This window comes from Rhodamnia argentea, chromosome 11 (assembly GCF_020921035.1).
Source record: "Rhodamnia argentea isolate NSW1041297 chromosome 11, ASM2092103v1, whole genome shotgun sequence".
Lineage (NCBI taxonomy): Eukaryota > Viridiplantae > Streptophyta > Magnoliopsida > Myrtales > Myrtaceae > Rhodamnia > Rhodamnia argentea.
The window spans coordinates 22814835-22840340 of NC_063160.1; the positions used below are offsets into that span (position 1 = coordinate 22814835).

Genomic DNA, 25506 nt, shown 5'->3' on the forward strand with positions numbered 1-25506 from the left:
CGCAGCTACTTCCATGTAGGTGAATCGGGTGAAGCAGGGGGCATTTTCCGTAAATAAGCCCACGTAGCAGGGGTGTGAATGTAATTACAATGGGCTATATCCGGTCAAGATGCGGCAGATGCCGGTCTTCCCGGAGCTCGCGTTGCAGCGCCATAAAAGCAGTTCCACTTCGATCCAGAAGCGTAGAACTTGCGGCGTCTCCCAACACGGCCCGACCCGACCCGACGAACTTTCTTCACGGAATTCCTGAAGATTTTCATGTCCATCTTGCCCACACAGACCCAAGGACTCGCATCGCCTCCCTCCTCTCGAGCTCTCTCTCCAGACCCTAGCCGCAATAATGGCGACCGCCCTATTCACCACCCCCTTCCACCACCTGCCTCTCAGGTTTCCCCTCCTGTCTCCGTTGAGGCTACAGGTACGAACCAAAGCTTGTGGGGTTTTGTTCTGCGATCGTGCGGCTTCCCTTAGTTTGAGATTGCGTAATATGTACGATGATCGAGCGCAGTATGTGTCTGGTTGGTGGTTCGGTCGTGGATTTGGGATAATCGGGCTTGTGATGTATTCTGTTAGCTGAACACCATATAGATAGTCGAGCGCGTCTTGTTTCCTAGATAGTCTCCCGTGGGAACTGTTGATGTTAAGTGAGTTGGTACTGATTTGTACTATTTAAGAACCTGAAAATAGAACTGGAGGTAGATACAATGGGCTGGGGTGTAACTTTTTGGTATACCTGCTTGTTGTGTGGGCATGCCGACCGATTTTTATTTGATCAGGTGTATCAAGTGTTGGTGCCACAAATTAACGTAAGCGACTGGAAGTTTGTACAATGTGGCTATTATGGATTCATCTTTTTGTCTTGAATGTTGCTATGTTTCAATCGCGTTGTTTCAAGGTCTTTGCTGGTAGTATCATGATCCTGCATATTTTTACATATACTAGTAACTAGCATGTGCGGCATGACTCATCAGGTTGAAATTTGATGCAATGCAGGAACATTGGCAACTGTTGCAGAGAGCTCTAACGGATCTTCCCAAAAGGTATGCTTGAAATTGGTTATGTCACTAGTAATAAGGAAGTTCCTGCACTCCACTTAATGAGCTTTTGTATAGATAATTAGTGCAAGTTAGAATTATTACTTTGAGTAGGGGCTTTTTCTCCTTATTTTTGGGATTGGATAGGTTAGATTGGCTGAAAATGTTGTAAGAGTTGATATGGCTGAATGCATCAGTTAAAGGTGACATAAATCATTGCTGCCTCCCCAGGTGAGTGGATCAGGAAGTCCAAATGATAAAAAATTTGGATCTTCTCAGGCAAAATGGAAGACATCAGCAACCAATGCTGCTCGAACTCAGCGAGCTACTGGGTCTACGGATTCACTTATGCAATCAGCAGGAAGAAGAGCACCAGTTGTGAGTGGGAATCACCTGTTGAACTTCCATTATGACCCCATTTCTCGTTCTCAATCCAGGCAGCCTCCTCCTCCACCAAGAAGGCAACAAAAGATAAAGCCGTATAATAAAGATTTGTTCCTTCAGGCCAACTACAAGTTTGTTGTTCTTGATTCTGCTGACTATGAACCTGATTTGATGAACCCGGATAAGATGTTACGGTGGGAGGACATTATTTGCGTTAGGTACTCAACCCCTTCTGCGGTGCAGTGTCCAATTTGCTTGGACCATCCTCTATGTCCACAAATAACTTCATGTGGGCACATTTTTTGTTTCCCATGTATTTTACAGTACTTGTTAATGGGCAAGGACAACCATAAAGTTGACTGCTTCAAGAGATGCCCCTTATGTTTTGTAATGATATCCCAAAAGGAACTATATACTGTCCACATCGAGAGTGTGAAGCAGTATGTGGTTGGGGATATCGCCGAGTTTATGCTTTTAACTCGAGAAAAAGATTCCTTTGTTCCCTCGGAGAAAAATAAGCAGGAAAGTGCTTCCATGCTATGCAACATCAATGCTATAAGCAATGCTTTTTCAAAATTTACCGTCACTGCGGATGCTGATTTATCTGTTAGAAGAGCAATATCCGATCTTGATGGTTGGCTAGCTAAGGCACATTCAGGGCTTGTTGATGATTTAGAGAAACTTCCCTATGTATCTGCTGCAATGGAGGAATTGGAGAAGAGAAAGAAGTATTGGAATGAGCACCGAGTTACGGACGATGATAGATCTTGTAAGTCATCTTCCCATATGTTGAATTGTGAACATGAAACCTTTAAAAGGAAAAATGGATCATTGCCCATGGATGGATATGAAGAGAAAGAGTTGTTGGCTAAGTTAAGGCTAGGTATATCTGATATTTCATCTTCTCTAGATCAAAGTGCTGATGCTAGTCAAACTCTAGAAGACAAAGATCAGGATATGTCATCTTATAAGGATGGAAAAAATGCAGAAAAGAACTTGAGCAGCTCCAGCAATATAAAGGACAGGGAACTGTACAACTTCTACCAGGTAAGACAAAGCAGCAAGGATTTTTTTTTCTTTTTGTCTTTGTTCTTTTGGTTTCTGGCATCTGACTATGGTCATTATAGACTGGTTAGATGGTACGAAAGTTAGATACGATGGCCCTTTCTTACCCTTGTTTTAATTGCCCATGATAGGTCAAGTTACGTTACTTTTCTTGACAAAATGTAGTTTGGTTGGGACTTTCTCCAATAGAAATGACCAATAAATGGTTCAAGATGCCATCCATGCGGTGGTTTTACTTTTTTCAGGGTCCTGTAGAGGAAGTACGGGTATGGCCAAAGAGCCTGCTCTGTCTGCTGCTGCATTTAGAAGTTTGTTTTTCTTGTGGGAAGAAAATGCTTCATAAAACACACTGGAATGGCCAATTTTTTATTTAGTATTTTTTGTGTGTTTGTGAATAATGATAGCTGAATGAATAGATATGCAACCAGAAAGTAATGCTGGACAGCAGCCAAGCTTGTAGATGTCCATCTTTGCTTGTACTGCAATTTGTGCGCATCGTTTTTATCCCGCCATTTGACTATGGCCTAATGATAGGTGTGACTTGTGCATTTCTTACTGTCTCTGGACTGAGTATAATTTAATGACTGTTGGATTCCTTATTGCATCTTATATCTTCTTGTATGTCTCTTTCAGGCTGTTGATGGTCAAAACCTTATTCTTCATCCTTTGAATATGAAGTGCCTTTTGCACCATTATGGAAGCTATGACATGCTCCCGAACAGGTTGATTGGATTTTCTTTTCACATAGAGTTTGGTATACAAACAAGCTGTAGATATTTAGTGCTATGCATGAGAAGTAGCAGAGAATGATGTTTTGAGTTTGGTAGTCTCCCCATCCTAGGGATTATGCACAGCCCTATGCAATTGATAGCGGGCAAAGGGATATGTCATGTATCACTGCCTTTCATAATCATTTCTCCTTTGTCCCTAATTCTCTGTTCAAACTCGTGAGGCTAAACAGTTATCGATTTTCTGAGTCTTCTCTTAAAAGTGGAATGCATGAATTGCAGGATAAGTGGGAGAATTCTACAGTTGGAAACAGTTACTCAGTCAGAGTCCACCAGAAGACGGTATCGCTACTTGAGTCATTTTTCATTGACCACGACATTTCAGGTAATAATTGATCATCTAGTCCTCTGTTCTGCAAAATTATCGAGCATCTGGTAGAAAGTGGTCTGCTTATTATTTTGATGTACTTTGTTGACTCAGCTTTGTGAAATTGATCTGACTGGCATACTGCCTAGTGATTCTTTGCTTCCGTTTATGGATGAAATTAAGAAGCGCGAAAAGGAGAGGAAACAGCTAGCCAAAAAGGTGTGATGAACTTTGTTTTTCCCCTACACGTGTGAATCCTTGTTAAGAATATATATGACAGTTTTCAAGCTTTTTTTTCAAATAGTGTTTTTGACATTGCTCTTTGAATTTCAGTCCTCCTTGCTTTGCTCTTAGAATTGTATTATGTTGTTCCATTTTTAGGAAAGAAAGGAAAAATTGAAGGCTGAAGCTGCCTCTGAAGTTCCTATGTCTATACTATATGATATTGGACAGTCCTCGAGTGTTGGCACCCCCACATTTTCGGCAGATGATTTTGAAGGTAATGGTGCAATGACAAGAATTAAGATGCCGTTTGCTGTTATGTCTTTAATAAAAATGTCATAATTACCCTTCTTGAGCCACTTGGATGCACACATCACGAGTTGTACAATTTGCTGAACTGTACTTAAATTGCTTACTCATCTTACCCTGTGTCTCAAGCTCTTGGAAATCCTGTGGTGATGTCATCAAGCCCTCCTGCTGTTGGAGAGAGGAAAACATTCTCAAACGTAACTAGACTTGGATTTGCTGCAGCACATGATTCTCCTGCCTTGAAAAATGAGGGCGACGATGCTCTTCCCAGGACCAGCTTGAAAAATGATTCTTCTGGTATGTTCTGAGCTATTCTGTGTGTGTACGTGTGTTCTTTTTCTTTTTTCGTTTAAGCAGTTTTTGTTGTTTAGTACTTTGTAGGGATCTGTCAATGAACATTTACGTATGTTTCTTTTGACTCATGCATTGGCTGGTTCGGTCTCTTATCATTGTAGGTGGGGGAGAGGCAAAAGCGCCATCTTTTGCCAAAATGATGTCGAGAGCCAAGTCGGTCGAAAGCTTGGAAGCATCTAAGACGAGCGAGATGGGAAAGAAGGGGAAGAAGCAGTCTCAAGTCCTCTTGTCGACAGCTGGTGGACGACGTTACTAAAAATACGATCTTGTCTTACTTTCCTACTTGTGTTTATAGAAAGACATCATCCACTCTGACTATAGCTGTGGAATCTGTAAATTAGTTGACCTACCTCTCCCTCTCACCTGTAGATGGTTCTTGAATAAAGTGGAGGTGTGGCGGTGATACAGAAATAACTTTAGTGGCCAGCGTGTTGCTTGTTTCCATTGGGTTTTCTTCTTCTTTAGTTGGGATTTCCCAGAGATGCAAATTTGCCCGGTTTCTATAGTGAGATGAGCCGGCAAGCGTCTTATCCGGTTATCCCAATCTTGGATTGCGGAACTGAAAATATTGCAAGTTTCTCCCGGTTTTTTCGTCTCCCATCTCGACTGGAGTGTTCCCTCTTTGGATGTCGCCGTGACTTTTGAGTAAAGAGTATTTTTGTGAGGTTAATTTTAATTTATTAAACTCACTGGTAAACGTAAATTCATTATTCTTAATTATTAACAATTAATTAAAAGGTAAAAGCAGCATTTTACAAGGAAGAAAAACACTATTCCTAAGAGTTTCATCCATGAAATAAAACCAGAGAAATTTATCCATAGAACTGATATGGAACGGGATATGTTGCCCATTAAAGTTCCGGAGTTTAGAATCGGAGAGTTCACGAAAATTTTACAAGTTCTCTCACCAATTAAGAATTTTTCTACGTATGGTAACCTTCGATGTGACTCTTTTAAGTTATTATGTGCGAAAAACCGCCGAGAATAAGCTTGCTACTCCCGCGTTTTCGATGATCGCTGCTTCATGAACGCGCGAATGTTTGCCGCCCTTTTGAACGCAAGCGATGACGCTGCGCCGGACGACGACACTCGAAGCCTCGGCGCTGCTGCAAGTCCTTCGCACCGCACCACAACGTCGACATCTCCGAACTTGCACCGATGCCAGAACCGTCAAGACGGGCTTCGACCCCGCAACTTGCCGCTCCAACTTCCGGGTCAAGGACATCCTCGAACGAGGGGACCTGTCGCGCGCACGGTGGATGTTCGATCAAATGCCCAATAGAAATACGGTCTCGACTAACATGATGATATCCGGGTACGTGAATGCCGGCGATCTGGTGAGCGGGAGGAAGCTTCTCGATGGCATGACTGAGCGCACGGCGGTCTCATGGACGATCTTGATGGGCGGGTACTTGCGGGCTGACAAGGTAAGTGAAGCATTCGAGCTTTTCGGGGAGATGCACCGGTGTGGCACGGAGGCAGACTACGTGACTTTCGCCACATTGTTGTCGGGCGTACGTGACTCTGATACATATAATGAAGTGATTCAAGTCCATGCTCAGATAATCAAACTGGGGTTCGATTTGGTTCTCATTGTTAACAATGCGTTGTTAGATGCTTATTGCAAGTCTTGTCGGCTTGGCTTAGGTAGCCAGTTGTTCAAGGAAGTGCCTGAGAAAGATTGTGTCACGTTCAATGCACTGATGACTGGATACTTGAATGAAGGCTTGTTTGAGGAAGCGATTAATCTCTTTGTTGAGATGCAAAAGTTGGGTTTCAGGCCTTCGGAGTTCACCTTCACGGCAATTTTAGCTGCAGGTATTGGGTTAGCTGATGTAGGATTCGGAAAACAGATTCACAGCCTCGTCCTCAAGACTAATTTCCTGTGGAACGTGTTTCTTGGGAATGCGTTGTTGGACTCTTATTCGAAGCATGATCGTGTGGAAGAAGCAAGGAAACTTTTTGACGAGATGCTGGAGGTGGATTGTGTTTCCTACAATGTCATCATCACTGGTTACGCATGGGATGGGCAAGTAGAGGCTTGTCTTGGCATTTTTCGCAGACTTCAGTCTACTAGATTTGATAGGAGGCAATTCCCTTTCTCCACCTTGCTTAGTATGGCAGCAAACACGGCCGACTTTGAAATGGGTCGACAGATTCATTGCCAGACCATAGTGACAAAAGCTGATTCAGAAATCCTTGTTGGAAATGCTTTGGTCGACATGTATGCGAAATGTGCTAGATATAAGGAAGCTAAGATTATATTTGCTGATCTTGCTTACAGAAGCTCGGTCCCCTGGACAGCCTTGATTTCTGCTTATATTCAGAATGGCCTCCATGAAGAAGGCTTGAAACTGTTCGTTGAGATGCAAAGAGCCAATGTTAGTGCTGATCAGGCCACTTTTGCTAGCATTTTGAAAGCCTCTGCAGCTTTGGCATCACGTTCACTTGGAGAACAATTGCATTCGTTTGTGATCAGATTGGGATACATTTCAAACGTGTTTGCAGCGAGTGCACTCGTCGACATGTATGCAAAATGTGGATCCATGAAAGATGCAGTTCAAACTTTTGAAGAAATGCCTGAGAGGAATGTTGTGTCCTGGAATTCTCTCATTTCAGCTTATGCTCAAAATGGGGACGGTCTGGCAACTCTTCACACATTTGAATCCATGGTTGAATCAGGTCTTCGGCCTGATTCCGTTGGATTCCTCAATGTTTTATCAGCTTGCAGTCACTGTGGAAAGGTTGAAGAGGGGCTAAAGTACTTTGATTTGATGAGTAATACATATGCACTCGTTCCTAAGAGAGAACATTTTGCTTGTATGGTTGATGTGCTGTGTCGAAGTGGACAATTTGGTGAAGCAGAGAAGTTCATGTCTCAAATGCCATTTGAGGCCGACGAGATTATGTGGATGTCAGTTCTGAATTCATGTAGGATACACAAGAACCAAGAACTAGCCAAGGAAGCAGCAGACAAACTTTTCGCTATGGAGGAGCTTAGAGATGCTGCTTCTTATGTCAACATGTCTAATATATATGCGGCCGCAGGGCAGTGGGATTGTGTCATACAAGTGAAGAAAGCAATGAGGGAAAGAGGAATGAAAAAGGTCCCTGCATGTAGTTGGGTTGAGATTAAACATAGAACTCATGTCTTTATGGCAAGTGATAATTTGCATCCCCAAATAGAGGAGATCAGGAGAAAAATTGACACATTGGCGGAAGAGATGGAGAAAGAAGGATATAAACCTGACACAAGTTGTGCTCTTCACGATGTTGATGAAGAAGTTAAGATTGAATCTCTTAAATATCATAGCGAAAGATTAGCAATTGCATTTGCACTTATTAGCACACCTAAGGGATTGCCTATCCTTATAATGAAGAACTTGAGAGCCTGTACAGACTGTCATGCTGCAATCAAGGTGATATCAAGGATTGTTCAAAGGGAAATTACAGTTCGAGATTCAAGCAGGTTTCATCACTTTAGAGATGGAATTTGCTCTTGTGGTGATTATTGGTAGGTTCTGCATGGAAAATTGCCTGCAATGGATGACAAGGTCACAAAAACAAGTTCTTGGGTTTATTCAGGGCTAGATAACTGTAATCCAGTGTTGCTTTAGATCGAACAGCTGATTCGAGTTGATAATAAAAGGTACTATTCTGGAGCTTTCATTTCATCATCAGTTTATGATGAATTAGTGCATAGAGGGCACAAAGGCTAAAGGAATAGTAATTCATAAGATTCTGACTTGTAAAATTTACACAGAGTGGCAACTATGTCTAAATGATTTATATTGTTTTTACCTTTTAAAGAGACAATGTTTATTAAGTATGGTCTGATTGTTGGTTAAATAGGTTTGGGCGAAAGGAACAAGCTATTTCAACGTCGTGTCCTTTATATGGAAATCAAATGACAGGGAACCGTCTGTAGTCCCAGATGTCTCATGGGCTTCGATGGCTAATCCTTCTTTAACTGGTTCATGATTCATGAAATGAGACCTACCTTTTCCTTTCTGTGACGTACAAATACTTTTGACTAGGATTCTTTTCCCTGAATTATGAGCAAGAGCATTTCGTGTATCTCATATGATCTACCTGTAAGGCGTGGTTATTTTTCATTTTGGTTACCTAGGCAGAAACCTTTCTGAATTGGTTAAACAATGAACGGGTCTCAAACAAATTTAGGATGGTAGCCACCATATTTACAATTATATTATGTCGGCTCTCCTACTGGTATGGTCAATTGACTTGTAATATGATCATCAGCTTTTTTTTTGGATATGGAGTTAATAGTATTTTTATCAGATTAATTGTTCCTTTGCATGTTCCTTTCCTCTCTCTCATTTGATATTTTCAGTGATGCTTTTTCTAAGTGATTTTTCGGGTAATGCTTGTCAATCTTCTTCACCTCTCTTAATGTGGAGTCTATTTGTTACAGGAGAAGTGGGAAATCATTGTTTTTCACAATTGGATTCAATTAAACCAAGCTCATGAATTGGTGCGTGCTAACAGTACTAGATTCCTTTTCAACTGAACTGTTGCAGGGACCGGATTGACCGGTAGTTTCTTGTTTCGGCAAGGGTGTTTTGGTTACTGAGGTATTACTAATTATTGGTTGCAGACTTGCAGTGAGTTTGATTCTGAAATTGATTAACCGAGAGAAGATGCCTGGAAATAGAGAAGCTATTTATAAAGAAGGCGCAGCATGTGGAGGTACGTTTTTGCATGTATGTACTTGATAATAAAATCTTATACATGCAGTTGCCACGCCTCTTTGTAAGAGGGAGAATCTGGTTCTGTGGTACTTACTTTTTCCTCTACATTAGATGTCCCATCCCATTGGCATTTGTTGTTCTCGTCTTTTAGTATTCTAGTGCTTTCATTTCTTATTGGAGGGTGTTAAATTGTCGAAACTGCACTATCCATGGATGGCTGGAAATTTACTCTCTACTTGCAAGACCGCATAAAATTAGTCAGCAAAAGTTCACGTTTACCAGCGATTTGTTATTAAGCGGGAATGCTGCTTTTCCCTTAATAGTGTCTCTTAAATTTTCTCTGTGTCATAAGCTTTGGGCTTCCTGCGCTGATGTTGAGATTCCTCTTGGAGAGGAAACATCCTCAAAGGATACAAACTCGTAAGACGCTTCTTCGCAACTGGGGCGTGGCTGGAGATGTCGACAGCATGGTGAAAAGTGATTTTCCTGGAATACAAGGTGTCTCGGGTAATTATCTTCCATTTTCACAAAAAAACAAGGAAGTTGTCTATTGAAATTGCTCTGTCTTGCATGTTTAGGATTCGAGTATAACCACCATAGCCAACAATTCTCTGCTGAGCCTGCCAGAAGAATGTGTTTTTATGGTATGGCTATCAATCTCTGGCTCTCTGCTAGGTCATGTGAACGTGCCATTTTCCGCCAAAGATGACAATGGAAGCTGAATCGTCAGAAGCTTCAAAGCAGAAGATCACAAGTGAGATGGGAAGAAAGGAGAGAAATTGATGCAAGTTCTTTTCTGAATAAGGCTCCATGAATACTTCATTCTAAGAGACCTTGAGATAATTTCCTGGGGCCTTATTTTCCATTGGAATGAATTAGTCTTATTTTCTTATCTGGGGAAAGATTTTTAGGGAAACAGGACCTTCGATTTAGAGGTTGCCAAAGTTTTAATAACTTTTCAACATTTATTTGCCGAACTTACTGTGTTGAATTAATTATATTTTTTCATATTACTAATGCTTATTTAATCGTTTGAAATTACCAACCGTTCAAATGCTTTACCCACATTTATTAGTTAAAATCACGGAGATGATAAATTCATTGAGTATTATATGTAATTGTCTTTTTTTTTTTTTGGGTAAGGTACTTGTCTATTTTATTTGCGTCACTTCCGACATTTAGTTGATGGCCTCGAAATTACCAATTTTCTAATGCATTGTATCCACGGTTCTTTGCACAGATTATGAACTTGCCAAGTTACACACTCTTTTAGGAAATTACCAACTGTTATTTGAGTCTATTTACCAACGTTTGTTGGATTGTTCGGAAGTTACCAATTGTTCCTACAATTTACAACCATTTATTTGTTAGAGTTACCACATGTTAAAGTTACCAATTCTTATACGAAATTACCGATTAATACAATAATTTAATCACATTTATTCATCGAGCCTAGTTTACCAACTTGGACATGAAACTACCGGCTGATATTTGAGTTAATTACGGACCTATTTATGATTGCTTCAAAATATACTGTAAAAAATGGTTAATAATTACTATCCAAATATATCTATTCTTAAAATATTTATTTGATAATTTCAAATGTATAAGTTTTTTCAACAATTTACCACCGTTAATTTGGATATGTGAAAGTTATTATTCTTACACGAAATTACCACTTTTGATAAATTTTTATTAGACTTTAATAATTGGTGAATATTTATCTGTGGAACTTAAGTTACCAACTTTACAGGAAATTATCAACTTTTATTTGAGCCAATTATCAATTTTTATTTGATTATTTTAAAAGTATCAACTATTTCAGTAATTTCTTTTGTCCATCCATTCCAATAAATTTTTTTTTTGGTCGAACTATTCCAATAATTTACCCACCTTTGTTTGGGAAGTTTTCAGATAAATCCAATCGGATAAGAATGGATAAAACTAGATAATAACTTAATCTGCGAGTTGGTAAATCATTTCAATCTATATTGATAATTTGATATAAGAACATTTGCGTTTCGATCTATACGACAGCGTCTTTGTCAAAAATCAAAACTGACTTCTTAAGAACATTTGCGTTTCGATCTAGGCCAAATCCTTTTCTTCCTTCCCAAGTCCCACCGTCCCCGTGAAGATGAAGGTGGCGGGGGTTGGGGTCGCCTGCATATGATATTTGCCAAAAACGGCGGCGTTTCGAAAGTTCTGAACTCCGCTCTTTTGCTGCTCCCAACTCCGATCCTCGTCGTCTTCGGTGGTTTAGCTCTCTCGCTCTCGCTCTGTGTATGGCCATGAAATGAGACTTCACAAGCCATCGTTGTCGAGCGGCAACAGGAACCTCACGATCCTGCACCTGGTGTGCGCCGCCGCGCTCTTCTCTCTCCTGGTCTTCGTAATCCAGTCCTCTTACTTCGCAGGTCCGGCTCTGCCCTTCTCCTTCCATCTCCGTCTCCTCCATTTCGAATCTCCAGCCGCTCCACTTCTCAGTGCGTTCGTTCTTGTCTGCGTCTCTCTTTTGCAGGCAATCGACAGGTGCAGATTGATGATGGAGAGGACGTGCAGGTTCTTTCCGATTTCCAGTCGAGCGTTCGACAGTGCGTGGTTAGCTCGAGCTCCACTCTAGGCTTCTCTATTTTAAGTTTTTTGAGTTCGGGAGATTTCGATCCTACGTGCGCTAGTGTCGATTCTGTGTGCTTGAGTTGCGATTTGGTTTGGGCGGTGCTCCGCGGAAACGGCTGGATCCGAAGTTAGCTTGATTTAGCTCTTCGCTGGGTTTGCAGCTTGTTTCTCTTGGAATTTGCGGTGTTTGTTTGTTATTATAGGTTTCAATGGATAGTGAACCTGGTTTGAACAATTCGGAGTTGGAGACTTGTTAAATTGAGTTCAAACGTGGCCTGGTTTCTTTAGGAAATCAGTTTATGGTTAATCCTCGTAAATCTTCTCCTTGTAAGAGTGGTTACCTATGCTATGGTGGTTACATGTTTGTCTGTTTCTTCCATCGGCCAAAATGATACTTGGTTCAGGTAGGTTCTTTGTTTCGTCTATCATCGCATTATTCTCGTCGTTGGACACATTACAAGCATTATCGCGAGGGGAGTAGACTTAGGGAAATGTGTGGGTTCAATATGCAGATTTTGCGAGTTGTACGTTCATCGGAGCAGTTTTACCATCCCTTGTCTTTCTGTTCTTTGCTAAGCTGGATGTTTTATGCAGGCTAACAGGGGCCTTGGACTCACCGCACATTTAATTGACCACTGCAAATTGATTCTTAAATTTCCCCAAGGCACCAACAGTACCTGGGTCTCTCTCTCTCTCTCTCTCTCTCTCTCTCTCTCTCTCTCTCTCTCTCCATCTGTAGTTTGCTGTTTCTAACCTTTAGTAACCTTCTATGTTTGGCCTCTGTGCAGTACAATGAGCAGTTTAAGATTTTTGAGCCCTTGGAATACAGCTATGATATATGCGAGGCAATACTGTTGTGGGAACAGGTATGTGGAATCATTCCTTCCTGCTGTGCAGATATTCTTTGAGAAGATAAATGTGGCCTAATGTTCCAGGGATGCAGTATCGTAACATGACAACAGTGCTCACTAGAGAGTATCTTGATGCTCGACCGGATGGGTGGTTAGAATATGCAGCAAAAAGAATAGCGCAGCTGTAAGATCCATGCTGCTTAGTGATTTTTGGTTATCTTTATTTGCTTTTGTTGTGTCTAATCACCTGGATTCTTTCAGCAATCACAAGCACAAGGTATATTCATCAGTGAGATATTTGATGCAGGGGTGCAAATAAATGCTACAATCGCACACTTTGTGAGGAACATCTCAATATAATTCTTCCTGCAAAGCCCCCATTTCGCCCCCGACAGTTCCGTAGCTGCGCAGTTGTTGGAAACTCTGGGGATCTGCTTAAGACAGAATTCGGGAAAGAGATTGATGGTCATGATGCTGTCATTAGAGACAATGAAGCTCCTGTTAATGAGGTTCTCTAGCCTCTTTCACTGTTAAGGGGAATTCTTCTTGTTAATTTCTGTGTCATCTGTCATTTGATATCCCCCCCAACACCAACCCCACACACACAAAAACAACCACACCAAAAATGCTCGTAGGGTCATGCTCATATCTGGGTCTTTAAGGATCGAAAAAAGCCAGTTCCTGCTTAGCTTTGGTTAGTAGGCAGCAAACTTTATAATTCCACTTGTTACTGTTTGCATACTTAGGATGGTCAGCATGGTTGGAGTAGGATGTAGGCTGGGAATCATTAATTCATCAGCTTACGCCTTGTTAATTGTTGTGTAGAAATACGCGAAGCATGTTGGTCTGAAGAGAGACTTCAGACTTGTAGTTCGTGGTGCTGCTCGTAACATGGTTAAGATACTCAATGGATCTGGTAGGTTCTGATACCTGTTTCATATGGAGGACTACATATGTGTACAACTCTTTCCTCTCATGCTCTGAAAAGATTCATAACTTTGTGTTCGAATAATGAGCTTCATCTGTTGCAACGCTCACTTTCTCCGTCCTAATCTCCTAAATATTCCGTTTTATCTTGGCACGAATCCTCTTTGTTGCCAAAATTTTGGTTGTTGTGTGGGCTTACAAGATGCACGCTCATTTGTCACATCTTGCCATCCATTGAGGACTAACATGGTCTCGCTCTGCAGCAGATGAGGTGCTCATCATCAAAAGTGTGACGCACAGAGACTTGAATGCGATGATAAAGGTGAGGATCTTGTTAAACATTGGCAACCGAAATTAAATTACCAATAATCTGTTTTTTTTTTTATATGTGTGATTAGTTTCAGTATCTCCTCTGTCAGGTATATATATTTGTTTGTTGGTTAACATCTGTCTCCCGGAGACTAATTTCAGTTCATGCCGTGTCCTTTTATTTTCCCTTGGATGATGTCCAGTTGACAATGTACCACAATTTAGTAATTCTTGCAGTTGCAGTGAATGGATTTTTTGAAGTGTGGTTAACAACTTAATGTTCTCTTGGATTTATTGCAGAGCATTCCCAACCCAGTTTATCTTTTCCAAGGAATTGTGCTACGAAGAGGTGCGAAAGGAACGGGAATGAAGTCTATCGAGCTTGCCCTCTCCATGTGCGATGTTGTTGATATATATGGTTTCACTGTTGATCCAGGATACACCGAGTGGTTAGTGCAATACTGACAATTTTAGCATATTGCTTCATAACCTCAGAATTCGAACTATAACATTTTCGTTTTCACAACAATGTGTGCTGGTGTGTAGATTTATTATCCTGAGTTCTTTGATGATTGAGACTTTTAAGTCTGACATAGCCCTTCTCTCGCACACGTCACCTCATGAGCATCTCAAATGAGCTTGCTTGCTCTTTATTCCTCAGCATGCAATTTGTTTCTGTAGCTTATTTGTTTAAATTGATACTTTCATTTTAATTGTACTTAGCATTTCCTATAATATTGTGTCTAAATTGTCATTTTAATTTTCCTGTTCGTGTCTGGATTTTGAGTCTAAAAGTGGGCAGTCATGTGGTGACTGAGTTTATTGATTGTCAAAATTCAGGAGATGCTCAACACATTCATCACCTTGGCTTCACCTTCTAACTGAAATTCGACTTCTCTCTATCTCTTTCTCCCTCCCTCCCCATATGTCCACAATTCGCTAACTAGCATAATCTTCTTTATTGCAGGACCCGTTACTTCTCTACTCCAAGGAAAGGGCACAATCCCCTTCAGGGAAGGGCTTATTATCAGCTCTTGGAATGTCTTGGTGTATGATACGGAATTTTCACATTCATTTTTCTTTAATGAGAGCATTGAATCATATGATAATCTCCTAGTTTCTGCTTGCAGGTGATTAGGATCCATTCTCCCATGAGAGCCGAGAGGAATCAAGATTGGTCAGATGTGCCGAGTCATGAAATGATAAGCAGGGCTCATGCAGCTGCCTTGCGTCTAAAGAGGAACCAAGCTGGTCAGACTGGTGGATTGGGACAGTTTGGAAGTTGCAAGGTCTGGGGTGATGCAGATCCTCACAACCGTGGGCTCATCTCGGGATCTCCAGACATGAGCAATGTCAGGAGAAACTCGGACTATAGTAAGTGGGAAGTCATGCCTTTTAAGAGCCTAAGAAAAGAGGCTCGGGATCACTACTTCCAAATGGAAGGTGTCTCTCTGTACAAAATGGATGGGAACAAGTTGGATGATCTTGTTTGCGTAAGGCATTCGCTGACGTCTGAGGTATGACTGAGTACTGAATTCTTGCTTCAGGGTCGGCTGAGTACTTGGTGAATGAGCTGGACCAACGGTATTGTCCATTTCCGTGTTGGAGTTCGAGTTTGATGGGATCTCGAAAAGAGGCTTTTCACGCAAGTTGACCCTTTGATATCGGGAGTGATTTTCCTGCAATAGCATCTGACTAGAAGGAAATTCCTCGCTTGTTGCATGCAGAGAAGCGTGGCGTACTTTTGGGTGCATGAAGAAATGAGGATAGTGGTTATGTGTATCATCGACAGATTCCATACAGAGTGCAGGATGGCAAATTCATGGTTTACATTCTCTTAAGAGATAAAATTCGGTTGTACTTCTTTTTTGTTCTAATCTGTTAGATTATGTATTTGCGAGTCCTGATGATGGATTAGGTCCAACAGAGCAACCTATGTCGCCTAGACAGTGCCAGAGGAGCCTCTTTCATTTGATTCTGTGGCGTCACGTAATTATTTTTTCCCCCTTCGGGGTGAGAACTAAGAATGCTTTCTCAGACAGCGTTTGATCATGGCGTCCAGCAAGCTATACAATTAGCATATGCTCAAGAATTTGTTTTGTTGTTCACCCTTCTCTGGGTAAAACTTTAACATGATTAACCGTAGTCATAGTAAACCATGGATTTCTTAATCAGAATCTCTAGTCAACGACCCTCTGCTGATCTCCGGATGAGAGGGATTTAGCCTTAACTTCAGCTAAGGCTTCTAAATAAAAAATGTGATCAATTAATAGACTTAATGATCACTTATCGTGGGCTACTACGCTTTAAATTAAGCCCAGGAATGTTACATCTCGACTTTAACCCAGGAATGAGTTCCCGGAATAGATCAGCAAAGATAAACATGGGTCTAGAGAGTCGAAGACTGTTGAACCATTGTGTTGTCATGGTTTGACTGCAGATCCATTCGTACTTCCGTATTCATGATCCAGCTCGGGAAGGTCGCTCTCAAAGAAGCTTGAATGGAGAGCTCTCACACACTGCTCTGCCTCGTCATCGTTCACGATCAAGGAGATGTTGACCTGCATGATGGGGAAATCAATTGGTATGAAGACTAGAAAAGGCAGCAGGGTCGGTCAGCATCAAACCCCTAATAAACTCCACCGGACTAACAAACTAGCACACATAAAAACCTGCAGAGGTCCAGCCTTACAACAAAATCTTGACCAGATCCTTCACATTATTCGCGAATGATGATACATTTGTACATAAAAATGGAAAATGGAGCTGAACAAGTATTTGACCACATTTCAAGGGCAATCAGAGACATACTGTGTATATCACCTCCAACTTGAAAAGCACGGCATTGGTACTGGTAGAAATATTATTCAAGACATCCAGAATAGCACACGAGAAAAGAACGAAGATGTCTTTAACGATACCTTGGACGCTCCTTGAGAGATCATCTGGACATTGACCCCATTGGTTCGTAGAACATTAAAAACCTGGCACAAAATCCATCAAGAATAAGGAGAACAACAATGAGACTGGGTTAAGAGATGTTTGGCTAATTTGCAGCAGATTATGTGGGTGCGAAAATGCACGGATGAGGCAATAATGGACGACATTCAACAGCAAAAGCGACAACTATTTTGTAGCTGACAAAAGCTAAACATATAATAAGCAGTGCCAGCACATGCAAATGCTACAAATATTTTAAAAAAAAAAAGTGGATTTCAAGTTTCAACAATCAAAAACCAACAAAACATAGATTGAGCTTCAATGTAGCACAGCTCTCACTAGACCAGATCCTTATTTTTCCCTTTCAATGCGTCATATCATTTCTGGCATTCTAGTTTCCACATTGGTTGCAAAATTGAAGATGCAACTTCGTCGAGGTCGGAGCACATTGTCAAAAGAAGAGAGAACGAAAGTTTCTAACCAAACATCGTTGGTAGACACAAGCAACCACAATGGTCACTATTTACCTTCCACTATAGGAGAAGGCACTATTATACCACCAGACAGTACACCAAACGGAAAGGGGATGACCACCAAATCGGCAAATTGAGTTCAGGCAGTTTTGAACTTTTTGAATCTTTTAACTAACTAGGGTTGTGGCTTGCACATATCTAACCCATGGCCATTTTAAATTATGCAGCAACCAGCAACATGGACGAGCACAGTTGGAAACATCCAACTCACTCGTGGTGTCAGCCAAAGGTGAGACGCTACCTTCTCTAGTATAAGCGATGACCTCTGTACATTCCCAATGAGTGAGATGATTGATCTGCGTTGAAGTAGATTCACCACAGCTATTTTCTCAAGTTCTTCCACGACATGATCAAGCTCCTGCTCAGAAAGATATGCCAGTAACGTTAGAGTGAAGCATTGGGAAGAGGACAACCTACACGAATGCTGCACATGAAACAAGACACTAGTAGTGAGCATGCAACAGAAGGAAGCCAGATCTCAAAGAAATACAGATGACAGGCCGATCTATCAGCTCATCTCCTAAGAAGATTTTAACTTTAAGCATACAATCAAATAGAATGTACTAGACAGGTTCATGCACCCCATTCTAACTTGAAACAATGGATAAGGAGGAACAGTTGAAGTTATGCTTGAAGGACCCCGGAATCATACACTTGCCTGCTGAATCAGCTCTCTGCTCCAGAGCTTGGATGGATCCAGCGTTAACGAAATACTGACTTCACTAGTAGCAACAACGTCCACGGATATGCCCAAATCTTCAAAGGTAGAAAAGACCTACGTGAATGCAACCTCAGGTTATAGAATGACGAAAATAGATCGCCAGAAGCATAAAACTGTTGCCAGCTCTCTTACCTTTGCAAGGAAGCCAAATTGACCAAGCATGCGAGTGCTGACAATATCCAGCATAGTAACATTCCTTTTCAGAACAATGCTAGTCAAAACTGCCTGTAGGTAAAATGAGTTTTAATTTCCTTCGAAGTTTCTAAAAGAACAGAGGTTTAATGCTGCCACAAACCTTACTCATATCCCTTGTCCTGGTTATCAGGGTACCTGGAGCATTGGGATTGTAGGAATTTTTCACTCTTACAGGAATATCACCCTCTCTGGCAGGTCTCATGGACTGAGGATGTAGGACCTAAAGAAGGTAAGAACAATATTACAATGAGAAATATGCTTGTGTCACCCACATAAACTTGCTATGCTATGCCTTTGTCCTCCATATTTTGGTCCATCCCTTATTCCAATGCCTTTTGCCTTCGCAATTGTCGTGCCCAGAGATACATCCGCTCTTATTATGGGGTATATCTAGCTGTACCAGTTTAAATTTAATCGGCACAAACAGAAAACCAAAAAACAGCCTATGACAAGAAATACAAGAAGTTATATACCTTTTAGATCAATTTTTCTCCAAAGAAAGGCCAGAATTTAACTGAGTGAGAATAAATTGTTGACAGTACCTGTGCACCAAAATATGCAAGTTCAGCTGCCTCATCAAAGGTCAAGTATGGTACAGGCTCTGCTCGCGGATATATATTGGGATCGCATGTCAAGACACCATCAACATCTTTCCACACCTGATATACATTCAATTTGTATACACTTTCAATACCATTAGAACCGAATCAGAAATATACAAAACTTCATCAAATTCTTCACATTAAAATGTTCTCCTGCACAGTATATATGCTTACGACTTGCTTGAATTGAATACGGAACAATGCAAGCAATGTCTTTAACAAGCAACTTCAGCATTTGCTGTTATTCACTAACCTGGATCTCGCGTAAGCCCAATGCTTTACCAATAGTGGTTGCCGTCAAATCACTGCCACCTCTACCCAGTGTGGTCACTGCACAAGTTCTCCAGCCCTACATCAAAATAACTTTGATAAACGGTCCTGTTGCACAACCACGTTGAGAGTCTGCAACTACTATGGCCAATACAGCACCTTTCCGAGGAAGCCAGTAACAATCGGGATTGCAGGATCTGTGACCCAATCATCATGTAACCTCTTTGCAACAGCTGGATAAGTTGCTTCCAGGATGTCCGCATTTGTGAAGTCGTCAGTGGTAATAAAGCCAATCTCAAAGGCATCATACTGGAAAGGAAGCCAGGATAATAGGTAATTTCAATTACCTTGAAAGAAGGCTTTAAAGAAAAGGTCGTAGTTACGTAAAAGAGAAGGCTTTAAAGATCTACACAAAATCTTGGTTGTGAAAATTCCAAAAGAAAGGCACATGGAAAACGAACTTGGACCACTAACATTTAATTATTGATGTTATCATCTATTGCCCTATCCCAAGTGTCTAATCTAGTTATACTTCTCTAGACCAGCTAGGCAACAACAAAAGCATAATCCATAAGAAAACAGAACATACTTGTCGGGCCTTTACTCCTCTCTTATTTAGATAGGCAGCAAAAATCCTCGTGGACATGCATTCCCCGAAAGAAACCAAATAATCTCTAGTCCGTAATGTGAGCTCCTTCATCATAGCAATTCCCTTCAGAAGTTGATCCAATTCTTCCAGATGAGCTGCAAGGAAGATCATCAATGAATATCAACAGGCTAAGGAAATATCCTTAAAGGTGAGTCCATGGACCCTACCATGAAATATCCCCATATTTTACATTTGGATTAATTAAAAGTTCAAGATACACTAGCCATTAGATAGAACACTTCCAAATGATCATGTCATCAGAAATTGACAAGAAAATACTCCAAATTGACCATACATGGATTATATCAAAAATTCTGACTCAAAGGTCTAACGTTGTTCAGGAACCTGAATCACATGTGCTCAATAGACAGTAAGAATTTGTAAAGTCAAACTTCCCATCTATTTTCAATGACACATGATAACTTCATTAGACAAATACTGATCTTAAAAGGCTACTACAGATGATAAGGGAACTTACTTGCTATTATTGATTCGTCAACTCCAAGCTCCTTCACAGTCCTACAAGTGATGCAAGTCGAAGGACAGTAAGGAAAAGTCTTGCATGTACTAAGTTCTTTCAAAAGGAAGGAAAGGATGTCCATACCTAAGATGGAGTTCCTTTATAAAGCTTAGCTCATCAATGCAGGACACGTTAGTAACACCACAACTGACAGCCTTCTCTCCAGCCTGAGATGAAGTACATACATTTTCAGCTTTGGCTAAAACTCGAGCAGTTTCTTGAAATTGTGAAGCGATGGGAACGATGGAACTGATTTACATCCCTCTAAGCAGAAAGGGAGAATCTGAAACATGGTGCAAGAAATTGAAATGAACTGAGAACTGACGTATACCTGTAAAAGCTTGTTTGTCGTCTTTCCCATCGCGGATAGAACAATCACAGGCCTCTCACTGGGAAAGCTGAGGATAAGATCAGCAACCTCTCTCATTCTCTCAGCAGAAGCTACCGAAGAGCCACCAAATTTCATGACACAGGTCAGTTGATTCTCAGAATCACTGAAGCTTTGAGTTAAGGTCGAGCTTTTCTCTAGGACGTCTACATTTGCTCCTGCACAGCTCACTTGGAAAACTCTGCTCCTACAAGAGTTCTTTAAGCTCCTAGGCACTGATGAACTCGAACCAACAGAAATCGCAAAATGAAGCCGCTGAGGCAGTACGGATCTTTGTTGCAAAGAACTCCCCCAAGAGAGAGAGTTGGAACTGGAAACTTTAGCACCAGTAAAATGCAATGCCGTGGCCATGTCGAAATCAGCTAGAGGACCGAAGCTGCTTGACCGAGATTGTGTCGACAAATTTACAAAATAATGGTATGAAACTCTCTAATCCTGATAGATCGCAACACCTAGAGCAAATTATCAAAAGAATCCTCTGGTTAACAGCTCGAACTCAAAACTTCCTGCAAACAACAAGAGTTTACCGCAATAAAGTCCGTAGAAGAAGTAGAGCAATCAGACAAGTTGACAACAAGCTGACAACAGCGGGACAACGAAACCAGAACCAGTGCTTCCCCCCGTAATACCAAAACAGAATTTTGCAGATTGATGTCGCTTGATCAAACAGAAAAAAAACTCATCGAACGGCGTCCGGTCCGCTCAGTTTGCGTCAAAAAACAACGTTACCTTCTAATTTCGTTTTTCCCTTCCCTATCATTCAGCGCCCACAAATCCCGTACAAAACCGTCACGAACTGGAACACAAGCTCGTAAATCGCCACCGTAACCTCAGCAACCGTGAACGTACCTCGAGATCAACCACGAAAAGGAACGAAATGCAGAGCCTCCTCCGAGCGAAAACGAGCACCGAAATGAATGGATCCGCTATGCGCACCGATGCTTCGGAAGCTCGAAGGTCAGCTCGCTGACCTCGAGCTGCGCAGATGAATCCGCGGGAGAATGCGAGAGAGAGAGAGAGAGGAAGAAGGCGAAAGCTAGGCGGCGAGCGAGAAGCCAATCTTCTTCCGTCTGCTTGGAATCGAAAACGTGTTGTTCGTGGAGTTCGGTCGCGCATTTGCCATTTTTACGGGCTCCTTCATCAGAAACCCTCGTGCGGATTCCCGTTGGAACGGACGGCTGAGATTAGACCACTGACGTGACCCACCCGGCTGAGAAATGCTCGCCGCGACCCGCGTCTACAGTAATCGGTGTCCCGCGGGCGCCTGAGATTGCGTAACGCGAGAATCGGACGGCGGGCAGAGAATCTATCTGGCGGGCGCGAATAAAATGGGCGCGACTGATTTTAGTGGGAATTAAATTGTCAACCGAAGCTGACGTGGACGCTGGCGACATGGTAGATGGCGGGACCCACATCAGTCTCCCACTCCCACTTTCCGCGTCCTGTGGGTGGGCATCTTGTGTTTCCATGTTGTTTCGCGAACCAAGACAAAACGCTGTGTACTGGACGATCACGACAAATCTCTTGTCAATTCGTGCTCAAGTTCAAAAATAAATTACTAAACTCGAAAATTAATAATTTAGACAACACTTTTCTAAAAATAATCATAAAGTAACTTGTATTTTTCCCTGTCCGAACATACCAGTACATAACATGGCGCATTAAAAGGTTTGATTTTTTTTAAGTAGTTTCCAGCCAAGAGAATTTGGACACATGTGATTTTGGCCTTTTTTTTTTGTTGTTATGGGGCGGAATTTCAGACTAATCAATATTGGATTTGATAATACTTATCTAATTGAAAAAATCCAGGCGGGCAACCGACTCCTACATATAGTAAAAGTGAGGTTGTATCGGATTTTGGCAATTCTAATCGTCCTTAACTTGGCTGAGTTGGCAGGCTCTGCGAACTCATTTAGTTTGTTGAGTTGGCATTACAAAAAAAAAACACAAGTTTGGTATTTTGAGTGCTTCACGGAATTTCCCCATATAAGAAATTGCAATTTTGGCATAGTTGCCATAATCACAGCAAGTAAAACTGTAATTTTTTTCGACCGAAAAAAAAATGTAATGTTTTTCACTTCCTGTTTTTGCCATTTAGTTTGAGTTTCACATATATTTAATCCCATACATATTAGTTGGCAGTTTGTGAAAATTAAAAATTACCTGTTACGTTAAAAGAGATAGATTGTATTGTTTGCAGATTATGATAAAATGAAATTAACAATCGATACAGTAATAAATAACAGGGGAAAAAAAAGTGAGTGGGACTTCTTCTCTTGCGTTGCCTAGTTTTGTAGATGTTATTTTTGTCATAATAGATGCGAATCTATTTTTTATTTTTTAAATCCTCCGATCGTACCCAGCTGCTTCGACCTCTGCACATCACTTGCTATCATCTGACACTCCCCGTAGTGCCTCGTGTCTGTTGTCTCATATGTCGCCCTGTCGATTGGCTTCTTTGTTGTCGATGTAGTGTACGTAGATTAACCACCCCTCTGAATATTCTTGTTAAGATTCCATCTATTTCGCGAAAAATATTTTTCTTTTTTTGACATTTGTATCACTTAGGAAACTAAGTCAATAAAAAAAATTATGCGTAAATTAAGTAAAATAATTCCATCTTTAAAGAATTAAAAATCAATTTTCCAAATATGACTAAATATCATCAATCGTCGTTTAGACTAGAAACTCTGAGTATTGACTCGAGAACCCCTCTCATTCCCGAACCCTAGGCAACAAACACAGGACTACAAGCTTGGCCTGAGTACACTGTGTACCATCAAGGCCAAACCCAGGTCCATATAGGTCAAGCCCGAAACCCCCGATGCCCAAGTTTAGGTCCTCAAATGTTGGGCTCGTGACTTTAGTGCTCGTGTCGGGACCTTGGCATTGGAGCCCAGTCTATAAAGGTATGGCCCAAGATTGTGGGGCTCGTGCTCGGATCCTTAGCAACCAGGCTTAGATCCATTAATGTGACATCCTGAAATTTTGACGTCTATAAGAAAAATCATAAATTCCAGTTTGGAAAATAAATTTGGATTTTGAGAATTTAAGAAACGATGATTGATTGTTTCGAGAAAAAATCAAGTTTGAATAGTCAAACGTTGACTCGTAGTATCGAGACCCTTTCCGTGAAAATTTAGCCTTAACCGAACCCTAAATGTGAAAATACCATTTTTGCCCTTAGTCGATTTAGCCAAATGATTACTGGTATAATTTTGCCAATTTACCAAAATGCCATCAGATTTTTGCACTATAATACAAAATTTAAAGTTGATGTGAGGTGATGTGGGCCCCTCCCCTTGTCATGTTTTTTTTTTGGGCCGCCCCTCCCTTACGTCTCTTTTTCTCTCTCTCTACTTTTCTTTTCTTCCCCATGTCAGCAGGCTGACATCAACGGCTGACCTCCTCCCCAAGTTTTTCTTTTTGACTTATTCCACACACACTCACTCTCTCACCCACACGCGAGAAACCCCCTACCCCGGGCGCCCCCCTCCCTCACTGTTCATCATCTTCTTTCTTCTGTTTTCTTTCTTTCCTCCTCCGACAGCCCCTCAACGCCGACGCCCGACCACCATCACCACCACGCCTCACCGCCGTCTGTCCTCGCCGCCGCGCCAGCCGTCGTTCGTAGCCGCCAGCCGCAGACTCAGGTGGTCGGGAGTCCTGCGGCTAACCCACACCGTCGCTGCCTTGCCGACCCGTCGTTGCCCACCCCACCGCCGTGAGCCGAGCCCAGCCGATCCGAGACCCGCCGTGCGGAGCCGCGAGTTCCGTCGGCCGCGAACCACCCCCGAACCCAAACCCGAGAGATCCTGCGCGGTCGGCCGCCGTGAACCTGTGAGCTTCAGCCAGTTAAGACCAACGGCCCTCCTCCGCCCAAACCTCAGCCGCGTCGCGCCTCCACCTGCCGTGCTCCAACAGCCTCGATCCAGCCCCGCGAGTCGCCGCTACCCAGCCCTGACGCTAGTCGAGAACCCCAGATCCAAAACCCCCCAACATCCGACGCCGGACCCGCGAGATTCCGAAGCCGAGAGCCCCAGCCATGCCGACCGCCAAGCCACCTGCGAGCAGCTCAGCTCGTGACCCGAGACCCGACCGGAGACTGTGGCTGACCCAATCCGAAGCCCTCTGCCCTTGCACCCGAAAACCGACCCGACCCGATGGCCCTGTGACCTTAGCTCATGAGATCCGGACCCAAACCGTACCGCCACGGGCTTCGCACGTCTCTAGACGCTCGTGAACCCCATGCGTTGTCGTGGGCATCACCGACATTCCCGAGTCGTCACCGAACTATAATTTAGTTTGTGAATTAATCCTTAATATCTTATTATATCGTTAATTGTCATTAGTATTAATTTAATTAATGTTAATCACGGGATAATCAGCTGGAGCCGAGTGGATCGTAAATTGTCAGACCGGTTAATTAAAATGGGCTTAATTAATTGTAATCGAATTAATTTATTATAGTCGGGCTAATTAACCGTGATCGGGATAATTGATAATTAATTATTATTATCGAATGGCTACTGGATGATTATTAATTGATTGTTGTGTGCATTGGGTGTGTATATATGTATATATATGCGAGAATTAATAATCATGTATCAGATACAAAGTCTAGTGGATAAATTATGCATTCGTATAACCACGTGTGAAATTAAATTACGTATTTGAGCATGAAAAATGGCATGAGGCCGAGTTTTTAAGCACAACCGTATGAGCATTGAATTAAATGCAAAGATAAAAATTGGTTGGTTGCCTGGCATGCTTGTGTAATCACATGATGAATGCATGATATGATTGT

The 25506-nt window shown here is 41.8% G+C and overlaps 4 protein-coding genes across 16 annotated transcripts; 3 read left to right on the plus strand and 1 right to left on the minus strand.

Moving 5' to 3' along the window:
• The first annotated feature begins 120 nt into the window (after window positions 1-120).
• On the plus strand, window positions 121-4907 carry LOC115726447 (RING finger protein 10). 3 transcript variants are annotated; one of them, XM_048272021.1, is made up of 11 exons: window positions 121-418; window positions 994-1040; window positions 1314-2191; window positions 2280-2281; window positions 2329-2465; window positions 3117-3205; window positions 3494-3596; window positions 3693-3797; window positions 3960-4077; window positions 4239-4406; window positions 4565-4907. In XM_048272021.1, the coding sequence occupies exons 1-11, from the start codon at window positions 259-261 to the stop codon at window positions 4717-4719; spliced, it is 1962 nt and encodes a 653-aa protein (XP_048127978.1). In that variant the 5' UTR covers window positions 121-258; the 3' UTR covers window positions 4720-4907. The 3 variants fall into 3 exon arrangements, with proteins under 3 accessions (XP_048127978.1, XP_030512174.1, XP_030512175.1); XM_030656314.2 differs by having other exon boundaries at window positions 122-418; window positions 1266-2191; XM_030656315.2 differs by lacking the exon at window positions 2280-2281 and having other exon boundaries at window positions 124-418; window positions 1266-2187.
• Window positions 4908-5318: 411 nt separating this feature from the next.
• Window positions 5319-9925, plus strand: LOC115726446 (putative pentatricopeptide repeat-containing protein At2g01510). 8 transcript variants are annotated; one of them, XM_030656309.2, is made up of 4 exons: window positions 5319-8112; window positions 8899-8958; window positions 9082-9173; window positions 9528-9925. In XM_030656309.2, the coding sequence occupies exon 1, from the start codon at window positions 5528-5530 to the stop codon at window positions 7979-7981; it is 2454 nt and encodes an 817-aa protein (XP_030512169.1). In that variant the 5' UTR covers window positions 5319-5527; the 3' UTR covers window positions 7982-8112; window positions 8899-8958; window positions 9082-9173; window positions 9528-9925. The 8 variants fall into 8 exon arrangements, with proteins under 8 accessions (XP_030512169.1, XP_048127973.1, XP_048127972.1 ...); XM_048272016.1 differs by having other exon boundaries at window positions 5319-8958; window positions 9528-9673; window positions 9851-9921; XM_048272015.1 differs by having other exon boundaries at window positions 5319-8958; window positions 9528-9682; window positions 9851-9899.
• A 1388-nt stretch (window positions 9926-11313) lies between these two features.
• Window positions 11314-15781, plus strand: LOC115726451 (sialyltransferase-like protein 1). 2 transcript variants are annotated; one of them, XM_030656324.2, is made up of 11 exons: window positions 11314-11592; window positions 11697-11776; window positions 12389-12475; window positions 12583-12660; window positions 12738-12829; window positions 12953-13154; window positions 13471-13561; window positions 13839-13894; window positions 14182-14330; window positions 14849-14930; window positions 15012-15781. In XM_030656324.2, the coding sequence occupies exons 1-11, from the start codon at window positions 11472-11474 to the stop codon at window positions 15402-15404; spliced, it is 1431 nt and encodes a 476-aa protein (XP_030512184.1). In that variant the 5' UTR covers window positions 11314-11471; the 3' UTR covers window positions 15405-15781. The 2 variants fall into 2 exon arrangements, with proteins under 2 accessions (XP_030512184.1, XP_030512183.1); XM_030656323.2 differs by having other exon boundaries at window positions 11337-11592; window positions 13836-13894.
• Window positions 15782-16091: 310 nt separating this feature from the next.
• LOC115726449 (aspartokinase 2, chloroplastic) lies at window positions 16092-21961 on the minus strand. 3 transcript variants are annotated; one of them, XM_048272022.1, is made up of 14 exons: window positions 21549-21961; window positions 20643-21205; window positions 20396-20478; window positions 20270-20310; window positions 19732-19886; window positions 19302-19451; window positions 19126-19221; window positions 18813-18929; window positions 18371-18490; window positions 18208-18300; window positions 18013-18129; window positions 17596-17778; window positions 16803-16865; window positions 16092-16442 (listed from the first exon to the last, which is right to left on the minus strand). In XM_048272022.1, the coding sequence occupies exons 2-14, from the start codon at window positions 21048-21050 to the stop codon at window positions 16305-16307; spliced, it is 1764 nt and encodes a 587-aa protein (XP_048127979.1). In that variant the 5' UTR covers window positions 21051-21205; window positions 21549-21961; the 3' UTR covers window positions 16092-16304. The 3 variants fall into 3 exon arrangements, with proteins under 3 accessions (XP_048127979.1, XP_030512176.1, XP_030512177.1); XM_030656316.2 differs by having other exon boundaries at window positions 17596-17712; window positions 18007-18129; window positions 21549-21956; XM_030656317.2 differs by having other exon boundaries at window positions 17596-17712; window positions 21549-21953.
• Window positions 21962-25506: the final 3545 nt, after the last annotated feature.

Excerpts from the sequence above, each read along its gene's own strand:
- LOC115726447 (XM_030656314.2), top strand. The coding sequence starts at position 259 with ATGTCCATCTTGCCCACACAGACCCAAGGACTCGCATCGCCTCCCTCC. Across the intron at positions 419-993 it reads TGTCTCCGTTGAGGCTACAG|GAACATTGGCAACTGTTGCA; the intron begins GTACGAACCAAA and ends GATGCAATGCAG. Across the intron at positions 3,206-3,493 it reads TATGACATGCTCCCGAACAG|GATAAGTGGGAGAATTCTAC; the intron begins GTTGATTGGATT and ends CATGAATTGCAG.
- LOC115726449 (XM_048272022.1), bottom strand. The coding sequence starts at position 21,050 with ATGGCCACGGCATTGCATTTTACTGGTGCTAAAGTTTCCAGTTCCAAC. Across the intron at positions 19,887-20,269 it reads TGACGAATCAATAATAGCAA|CTCATCTGGAAGAATTGGAT; the intron begins GTAAGTTCCCTT and ends TCTTCCTTGCAG. Across the intron at positions 16,866-17,595 it reads CATCGCTTATACTAGAGAAG|GTTTTTAATGTTCTACGAAC; the intron begins GTAGCGTCTCAC and ends ATTTTGTGCCAG.
- LOC115726451 (XM_030656323.2), top strand. The coding sequence starts at position 11,472 with ATGAGACTTCACAAGCCATCGTTGTCGAGCGGCAACAGGAACCTCACG. Across the intron at positions 12,661-12,737 it reads CAATACTGTTGTGGGAACAG|TATCGTAACATGACAACAGT; the intron begins GTATGTGGAATC and ends CCAGGGATGCAG. Across the intron at positions 13,155-13,470 it reads ATGAAGCTCCTGTTAATGAG|AAATACGCGAAGCATGTTGG; the intron begins GTTCTCTAGCCT and ends ATTGTTGTGTAG.
- LOC115726446 (XM_048272014.1), top strand. The coding sequence starts at position 5,528 with ATGACGCTGCGCCGGACGACGACACTCGAAGCCTCGGCGCTGCTGCAA.